General features: G+C 45.4%; 1 protein-coding gene across 1 annotated transcript; it reads right to left on the reverse strand.

The window, feature by feature from the left end:
* Positions 1-4,935: 4,935 nt before the first annotated feature.
* Positions 4,936-9,975, reverse strand: LOC144109644 (uncharacterized). The gene is made up of 4 exons (XM_077642458.1): positions 9,922-9,975; positions 7,697-7,889; positions 5,523-5,750; positions 4,936-4,944 (listed from the first exon to the last, which is right to left on the reverse strand). Exons 1-4 carry the CDS (start codon positions 9,963-9,965, stop codon positions 4,936-4,938), a joined length of 474 nt encoding a protein of 157 aa, XP_077498584.1. The 5' UTR covers positions 9,966-9,975.
* Positions 9,976-10,299: the final 324 nt, after the last annotated feature.

Raw genomic sequence — 10,299 nt, forward strand, 5'->3', positions numbered from 1 at the left:
GACCCACATTTGAAGAGATGTTTGCTAACCTTCAGATGGGGCAGGCAAACATAATAACTGAGCTAGCTGGTATTCGGGAGCGTCTTACATCAAATGAACCAGCTATTACCACTGTTAACACTCGACGGAATCGAACTGACAAGTTGCTGCTAGAAATTCGCGTGAAAACTTCCCAAATCCAAACATTACAAGACAAAGTTATAGCCTTAAATGAGAAAGTTAGCAAACAGTACAAATACTGACTCATCTCGAAGACCGATCAAGCTTAGTTGTCTTCGGTGTCAAAGAGCAAAATCACGAAGATGATGAGGCGTTGCGTAAAGCCGTCATCAGTGACATATTTTTAGAAAAACTGCAACAGTCCTGCAGGTCTGTCGCATGTATTCACCGCCTTGGAAGACAGCCAGGAAAAAGGCCTGTTATTGTACATTTTCAGGACTATTTAGAAAAAGAGGCTGTTTTTCGCAACGTGCGTAAGCTAACTGGTAGCGGTATATCTATTCAGAATGACTACAGCAAAGAAATTGAGAAAGCGTAAACTTCTATGGGAAACTGCTAAACCAGATGTCGACAGCGGGGAACGTGCTTTTCTTATCAATAATAAACTGAAAATTGATGGCTGCTTCAATGCTTGGGATGATAATCTAAATCAACGAATTGCCATCAGCCGCGAACGCCAAACTTGTGATAAAGAATGACGCAACACCTGCGTCGTTTCTAAAACTCTGAGAGTTCTAAATTTCAAAGCTGGAAGTAAAGTAAATAAGGCTGAACAGCTTGAATTCCTTCTTTAAGCCGCCGCGGTGGCTCAGTGGTTATGGTGCTCGGCTGCGGACCCGAAAGACGCGGGTTCGATCCCGGCCGCGGCGGTCGAATTTCGATGGAGGCGAAATTCTAGTGGCCCGTGTACAATGCGATGTCAGTGCACGTTAAAGAACCCCAGGTGGTCGAAATTTCCGGAGCCCTTCACTACGGCGTCCCTCATAGCCTGAGTCGCTTTGGGACGTTAAACATTCATAAACCCATTCCTTATTTAGTATTACCCACGCATTACAATAGTCACAGAAACATGGCTGAACGATGGTTTTAGTGACGAAATATTGGTATCACCATCGCATAAGATATTTCGCCGGGATCGTGGATCAAGGGCGGTGGTATTGCTATCATTTTAAAAAGCACAATTACGTCCGAAATACTTCCTGAGATTGATAACCATGAAAATCTATTTGTTAAGATTAACTGTTGAGGACACGTAGTTGTGGTAAGTGCAATTTATACGCCACCGCCATCCCATCACGAGTTCTTGATTTCACTACGTGACTACATGCTTGCGCTGCAAAACCGGCAAATTATTCTGGCGGGTGATTTTAATCTACCTGCAGTGGACTGGCTACATAGGCCTGAAATACAGCTTGATAGCCCTGTTTTCGACATAATGCTTGCATGCGACTTAAAACAATTCATACTTCAAAACACGCGCGATAATGGTGACACTAGCTCAATATTGGATCTCGTATTTGTTAGCAAGAATATTACAGAGTTCGAGGTTTGCGTGAAGAAGAGAATATCGGACCACAGGCTTGTGCTCTTCAGTTGCAGCCTTGATAACTGCAAGACAAAATACATTAAAGGTTGTAAAACTACTAAACACTACAATCATGTCAATGATTAATCCGTCCTTGATAAACTATGGAAGCTGGTTGACAACTTACCAAAAACTGTCATTACTTCATTATGGCAGGCGTTTGTAACTTGCTGTAAATACTGCATCGGTGCCTTTGTTCCGACCAAATGCATTAAAGCACAGCGAACAAACCCATGGGTTGACAGAAAAAATATTCATTTCAAGCGTAGGCTAAAACGCGCAAAAAAGCGGAAGAACAGAAACTCCGTAGATATTCGCCAACTGCAAACCCACTTTTCTCATGCATTATTGCTAGCCCGAGAGAAATATTTTTCGAGTAACTTGCCGAACTACATAAAAACTAGCCCTGATAAATTTTGGCGGTACCTTGGAAATAAGAGCACACACTTGCAAGAAATAAGGCAGCACGAAAATGTGATTTCTGATCAACAGAAAATTTCCAACATAATGAATATTTTCATTCTGTATTCAACCAGGTAGATAGTGTCACAGAGGCTTCGTCTTCTTGCTACCACGTGTCATACTTCATGTCTTTTGAAGGCGTGTTTTCATTATTGCTAAAGGTTAAACAAAAATCTTCTGAAGCCCCAGATGGCATACCGAGTTCCTTCCATTATGGTTACGCCGAGCCTATTGCACAAATTTTAACAGCTATCTTTTCTTTATCTATTAGCACGGCAACTTTAATTCAAGATTGGCGTGTGGCCCCTGTCATAGCAGTCCACAAAAATGGTGACCGGCAGCTTGTGGAAAATACCGCCCAATTTCACTGACATCTACGAGCTGCAAAACACTAGAACACATCATCGCTCACTACATAACAAATTTTCTTGAAGCTAACAACTTACTCTCTTCATTTCAGCTTGGATTGCGGAGGGTTTTGTCGACAGGTACCCCAGTTTTAACAACTGTTGACGAAATCACACTAACACTTGATCCTTCTGGGCAGGTTGATCTTATCTTCCTTTAGTTTAGCAAAGCGTTTGAGCGCATTCCTCACGGCAAAATTCTTGAAAAACTTACTAATTTTGGTCTTCCTGCATTCATCATAAACTGGATAAGAGCGTACCTTGCGAACCGCACTCAGTTCGTGGAAGTCAATGGCCATGCCTCCAATGTGTTTCTGGTTTCGTCCGGAGTCCTTCAAGGAAGCGTGCTGGGACCAATTCTTTTCTTAATCTATGTTAATGATATAACTATTGCCGGTCATCCTCATGTTAACATCAGTTTGTTCGTGGACGATTGTCTGCTCTTTAAAAAAGTTACAGGCCGTGAAGATCAACTTCACTTGCGCAATAGTTTAGCCACGCTTAATGAATGGTGCACGCCTTGGTCTATGACCCTAAACACTAAGAAAACGGTCTTACTTCGCGTCACGAACAAAAACAGGCAATTTTATTTTCATATTTCATCAATAATACTGAAATAAAGGAAGTCACAGAAAAAAAATACCTGGGCGTAACGTTTACAAACACTCTTTCGTGATGCAAACATATTGATAACACTTGCGGATCCGCATCTCGAAAACTCTGCTTTCTGCGTCATAAGCTGAAAACAGCACCTTCTGATTTGAAAATGCTAGCCTACAGAACTTACGTATTGCCGAAATCAGAGTACGCAGCCATAGTATGGGATCCCTTTCATCTAAAGCATAAACATAAACTTGAAATGGTTCAGAGGCCAGCAGTGACGTTCATTTTCAACAAGTTCAGGTCCACTGATTCCCCGTCACAACTCATGGTTGACAACCATATCCCTACCTTAGAATTGCGAAGAACTATAGCACGACTTAAATTTCTTTTCACGATGTATGACAAGTAGCTAGAATTTAATGGACGGCCATACATTCAACGTGACCTGCCACGCGTGTCAAGGCACCGTCACGCTCACAATTTGCTGCCTTTGCATGCCCGTACTAACTTGTAAATTTTTTTTTCCTCGTACAGTTAGTCAGTGGAATGGTCTCACCTCTGAAATTTTTTCCACTGATAATTTTGACCAGGCGCTGCTGCTGTATTTTGCGTCGTGACATTCTGTGACGTTTTTTTTGTAATTTTATCAGGTTATCATTATTCTAAGGTGTAGAGTATGCAAGTTCATTTCTGTGAGATTACATAAAAATTATTCTACATAACTGAAATGCGTGCTTGTTCACTTTTGTTCTCTTCCCATGTTTTGTTCTCTTTCACATGTTAAACGCAACAGCTTATTTATATAACCTATGTTAATCGGGAGAAAATGTTGTACGACATGCCCACCTGCTTGGTCTCGTTTACACCGCAGTATTTATAAATAAATAATAAATAAATAAAATTTCACTAGACGAAGAAGCCGTTTGAGAGTGCTGCGTCCAGTTTTTGAGGTAAATGGCGATACACTACTGCAGCCGCTTCCAAATGCCTCGTGTGCACTTCAGAGGCAGCACGACATCAATCCTAGAGACATACAATGCGCGAAGAGCCGGGAAGGCGTGCTGTAGGTGCAGCTTCATATTTTGGATGGTCATCTATCGAGATCGAGTAAGAAGGCAGCGGCAAACAATTAGCGTGAACTTTATCACGCATCATGTTCGATTTTATCATGCATCTTCGGCATCGTTCAAATGCACTTCCGGCGAATGCGCTTTTCCACGCGTTATGCAAGACACACTGCAAATTGCCAAACAGTTTCTAAAGTGTATGCTGAGAGCGTGTTCTCTTAATGTGAGGAAAGAAGATGCGCTACAAAAAGAAACTAGAGTGGCTAATGGCAAGTAGACGAGTAGAGTTTGGTCAACAGCTTCAATGCAAAACAGCTTTAACCTCCTACTTAACTGCTGTCGAGAACGTGAAAAAACTATTCTCGCAAGATCATCATCTACGTTCGCTGATCAATTAATAAATAATTTTTAACGTTCACGTGGCTTGAACACCAAGCAAATTGGCGAAAATTTCGCGCTCTTTGCTTTGTTTCTTGAGTTTATTCTGGAACTTTTTGTCTCCTTTCATAACTACTCTATTCATAATATAGCTTCTGTATATATATATATATATATATATATATATATATATATATATATATATATATATATATATATATATATATATATATATGGCGTAGTTACATTTGGCAACTTCTAGCTTGAATTCTGGCTCCTTTTAAATATTGGTTCGTCCCCTCCCATAAATGCATGCTTGAACATTGCGCGCTTATCAAATTCGTATAGTGTCATCTGTTTGGGTGTTAACTGTGGCACCTAAGCATGTGTAACTGTGGAACCACCACAGAAATACCTAACTATGGAACCACTGTCAGGGCACCTGTGACATCACGCGCAATCAATCACGCTTTTTTAGAACTTCACCTCGCCTTCAATAAAAAAAGTTCCAACGGAACGGCCACAAATTCAAGCCAGTAGATGTGACTCGAGCGTTACGCCAGCTACAGTGGCATCACCGCAAGGCCTAAACGTAGTTTTCACCCAAGTCATAGCGTCCACCATCTCTGGATCAGTACAGCGCAGCAAAAGCCTCAGCGTTTTGTCAACCTGCCGTTCCCAACCGGTTCCCGCGTACACTGTGGAAGCTAGCCACAGTACCGAAAGGATGCGCCCGTGACCTGACGTGAAAGCTATCTGCAGCTTACCATGGGGCCGCCGCGGGGGCTCAGGTTTTACGGCGCTCGACTGCTGACTCTGAAGAAGCGGGTTCGATCACGTCCATGGAAGTCGAATTTGGATGGAGGAGAAATTCTAGAGGCCCGTGTACTGTGCGATGCCAGTGCACGTTAAAGAACCGCAGGTGGTCAAAATTTCCGGGGGCCTTCATGAACTACGGCGTCACTCACAGCCTGAGCCGCTATGGGACGTGAAAGCCCCATAAACCGAACTATAGCTTACCATGTAGCAGGAGCGGTAGTAAGCGGCAAGCTTCTCGAACGTCGCGTAGGCCCTCGTCAAGCCCCGTGGGTAGGAGGTGAGGGCGTCGCGCAGGGCACGATGCCCCTCGGCCGTCAGCGCCGCTTCGAAGGACGGTGCGGCACCCCATCGGCCGCACACGTGCTCGTAGAAGTCGTCGCACGGCGACACCCGCGGCTCGGACACCCTGTCCAGGAACGCCTCGGCCTCCTGCGCTTCGATGAGACGACCCTTATTACTGAGAAATCGACGGAAGTCCAAAAGATTCTTTGGGACACCTAAGCAGAAAAGAGTAAAAAGCGGGCATGTTGTCCTTTAGCGCACTGCCGTTTACACACTCTACAAAGAAAGAAGTAAAAGGGGACTATGGCACACACTCTTTTTATAAAATGGAGCTTACTCCCATTTTACTCCCCAAATAGGCATACTCTTGTTCAGAGTTCACAATATGCGTCGAGAGTGCGATAACATTAGAGGTTGCTGATGCTTTCACCGAAGATGATGTCATTTCAGATCTCGCGATGTCATGTCCGGTCAGATGAGGTTACTGCGCACTCGGGAGAATGGAAATTATCCGATGTGGTAACGTCACGTCGTTCCAGCCAATCGGCGAATTCTCTGACCAACGACACATTTTTTTCCCCAGTGAGGCTTCTAATAATCTTGAATTATTAGCCCAAGTACTGACATGCGGAGGCTATTACCATCTAAGCCGCGCCCACAGCAGGGCAAAGGTCTCTAAACATGACCTCAAATTCGTCGTCAGCCTGACAACGCCCACTGCAAGACAAAGGCATTTCCCGTATCCCGCCATTTAACCCACCCGCCGCGGTGGCTCAGGGGTTAGAGCGCTCGGCTGCTGATCCGGAGTTCCCGGGTTCGAACACGACCGCGGCTGCTGCGTTGTTATGGAAGCAAAAGGCAAAGGCGCCCGTGAGCTGTGCGATGTCAGTGCACGTTAAAGATCCCCAGGTGGCCGAAATTATTCCGGAGCACTCCACTACGGCACCTCTTTCTTCTTTCTTTCACTCCATCCTTTATCCCTTCTCTTACGGCACGGTCCAGGTGTCCAACGACATATGAGACAGATACTGCGCCATTTCCTTTCCCCAAAAAACAATTATTATTATCATTATCATTTAACCCTGCCCTGTGCCAGCTGCGGCCACCCTATCCCCGCAAACGTCTTAATATCAACCGCCCACCTAACTTTCTACCACCAAAATTACCCACACTCAACGGACGTGCGATGGGGATAGACGCATAATTTCACAGGAAACTAATCATAGAAGAGGCAAACCGCGCCCTGCAAGCTGTCTCATTTGGGTGTGTTAGCAAATGAACATAAAAGTAGAAACGTCCAACGTGGCATCGACCAAAAGAGTATGTATGTGTTATGCAAAACGGGCGTAGTCTCCCAGGCTTCCGTTTACCTGCCTTCTGGTTTGTGTAGGCCAGACGGAACCTTGCAATAACAAGGTCAACGAGAAGATGAGCAGTCGTTGGAATCGAATTCCGAGAAACGTCGACCAGAACGCTGCGAATATTGCGATAGCGATTGCTCACCGCTTGTCGGGTTGACAAAGTTCGTCTGCTATGCAAAAGACCAAACGGCACGGGACATCCTTGAAGCCTCCAAGATATCTGAACACAGTCCGGACAAGTGTGTCAGCGATATTTCATTTCATTTATTCTATAAGGAGTTGGAATTTCTCGGTTGGACGAGATGATTGTGTTGACGCTATGGACGGTCACGTGTATTTACTGCGCATGCGCGCCGTTGGTCGCAAAAAGGTCGAAACACCAAGACAAGAGGGAAGGAACAACAATTGCTTGTGGTGTCTTCTTGTGGTGTCTTCCCTCTTGTCTTTGTGTTTCGACCTTTTCGCGCTTTTCGCCATCGTGATCTTTCACCAACCAGCCCAAAGGACAGTCTGAGCATTGTAGCGCTGGCAGACGACAGACGAAGGGAAGACGAGACACACAGTGCTACCGATCTTTGACGGTAGGAAGGCAGCGCTGTTCCAGAAATCTCGTGTTGACAGTCCACGCTCGTCCCATTTACGTTTAGTGTCTGCATCATCTCGCGTGCAGCTTTTGTTTCAAATAACGAATATTATCGTAGCCCTGAACGAAGCGTCATAGGAGAAGCTCACCTCGCAGGCTGGGCATTTGCGCGGAGGCGCACCGATGACGTCAGGCTCAGCGAACAGCCAGGCACCGAGAGAGGCGAGCGCTCCGAGGAACACCAGGGCGACAGCCTGGTTGAGCGCCAAGTTCAGGGGTAGCACGTCATTCGGCTGTCGGTGCTTGTGCTTCTGGTCCCCGCTCAGGATTTCTCCCGAGAAGCTTCAGTGCAGAGACGGTGGAAAGAAAATGTGTTCATGGAAGAGCGCCTTCATGACCTCAACGACGATTACAACACTGATGGAACATGCTCCACTCAAACCGGCTCCCTGCCCTTACTTTCGCGTTTCGACGGAGGCGAAACGCTAAGGCGCCCGCGTGCTGTACGATGTCAGTGCACTCTAAAGATCATCAGGTGGTCGAAATTGTTCCGAAGCCCTCCACTACTGAACCATGTTCTTCCTTTCTTCTCTTAGTCCCTGCTTTATTCCTTCCCTTAGGCACAGTTCAGGTGTCCACCGAGGTGTGAGACAGATACTGCGTCATTTCCTTTCCCTCAAAACCAATTTATTATTATGTGAGTCCCCACGTCTTCATCATCTCCAGCCCAAATTCATAAACTAGGCCTTTCCTATATTAGGCGTCTGCTACATATCTCCAATAACCCTTTGCTGTGCCAGGTATCGCTGCTCTGGCTCCATAAGCTTCGGAGTCTCATCCGCCCACCTTATTCTCTACCACTCTGACTTTGCTGCCCTTGTCTTACCTTGGAACGTACTCTATATCCATGAGCGGCCATCGGTTATCTGCAATCTGCGTTACATGTCTTTATTGCGGCCATTTCTGGTTTTTTAATCTTAGCTGGATATCACAAACTCGTTTATGTTCCCCTACCTATTCTGCGCTCTCCCTGTCTCTTAACGGTATACCTACCATTCTCCTTCGTATAGCTCATTGCGCTGTCCTAAATTTAAATACAAGCTTTTATTTTCCCCTCGAAGTTTCTGCGTCTTAGGAGTGGACTGGAAAAATATAACTGTTTTATGCTTATACTAGCCTAGCAGACTGTTAGTCATGTCCTTTTATTTAAATGCACCCTTTTCAGTACTTATACAGCGCCTTAATTTGGAGATTGTTGTGAGCAGATATGGGTATGAACAAAAAAAAGTACAGTATTCGAAACGCGCAAAAACACCATCAATTCATATGGTTTTAAGATTTACACAGCGGCAAAATACAGCGACAAAACCAAAAATTGTAGATAACAGCTGTGTCAGCAACTAGGTCATCTAGAATTGAGACTAAACTTAGCACTACTACGACAAAAGAATCCCGGATAACAAGGAATAACATTACAGATGCTGCAGAAACAATATCAGCATGCAGGCAAGTTATTCGTCTCTTTTATGGCGCAGGAAAAATGCCTAAGGTTCGCCTTCACAACACTGCTTTTGAAAAGGAGGTCAAAGCGCAGTTTCCAATGGAGACATAGCAAGACCTCGGCTGCACAACCTCACCACATATTGAGTCGTTCGAGTACGGCGCCCTTACCTCCTGCATTATTTCCTACACATCTTATATTCCTGACACTAAAAACTTTTCAACATTCACAGCAAACTATTTTCAATGATTCTTCACAATATTTTCTGCGAAGATTCTGTCTCGCTCTCCTAGGCCAAAGCTATTGCACACGCATCTTAACCTCTATCAAAAAGACTTGTTTTGCCCCACCCTCTACCAAACAAATTCCCGATCTGCCAACACCAACGCCGACCAACACTCTACCATTCCTTTTGGGCCTGCGTGACATCACTCATAACCCTCCCCATCGCTCCTCTTGGGATGATGCCCTGTCCAGCACGGAACTGACCCACCAGGAATATAGCGGAGGCCAACGGGCTATGGTGTGATAGCCCTTCTTTTTAACACTGCTATGACCAGCACGAACCCGCAAGACCAGAGACAGCTGCTCTAGCGGGCCTGCGGGATCGCGGTCGCACATGGAGCCCTGGACCGAGGGCTCCACTCAAGTTTTCCCTCCTCTTCCTCCTAGACCTAAAGAAATAAAATATTGTTTTGTATGATACGCCAAGGCACACACGTATACTGCGTAAGGGTTAGAAAGCGCTAACTGGCATGGAAGGGACACACGCAAACACACACGACGTTCCCTTGCGATGAAATACCAACTAGGCCCCATAGTAGCTCTTGTGATGTATCCTACGCACATGACGTTTTCCGTTCGGGAACTCACGGGCTCAGTTCACCCTCCGACAGGACGTCCGAGTCTTGCTTCATCCCTTCCTGGTGTGTGCCAGATGCCGGGAGGTATCACCGTGGGGATTAGGCTTCCCACTGTTCAGCAAGGGTAGCCCCGAAACAATGGCGACCGATGGCGTTCCACTGCGCTTTCAGCTGCTCAGACCATAAAAGGAAGGACGCTGAGTAATGATGATTGTGGCTTAGCGCGTGACACTTCTTTCTTCTTATGCTCTTTATGGCCACATGGGAGAATGATTTCCGTTTCATAAAGCGAGATAGGCGAAGAGAAAGAGAGAAAGTGAAAGCTCGTTATAAAAAAAGATAGCACTCAGCGTGTTAAATCCGCTGCCATGTAACTCGGCGCTTTGCA

This window comes from Amblyomma americanum, chromosome 11, assembly GCF_052857255.1.
Source record: "Amblyomma americanum isolate KBUSLIRL-KWMA chromosome 11, ASM5285725v1, whole genome shotgun sequence".
NCBI lineage: Eukaryota > Metazoa > Arthropoda > Arachnida > Ixodida > Ixodidae > Amblyomma > Amblyomma americanum.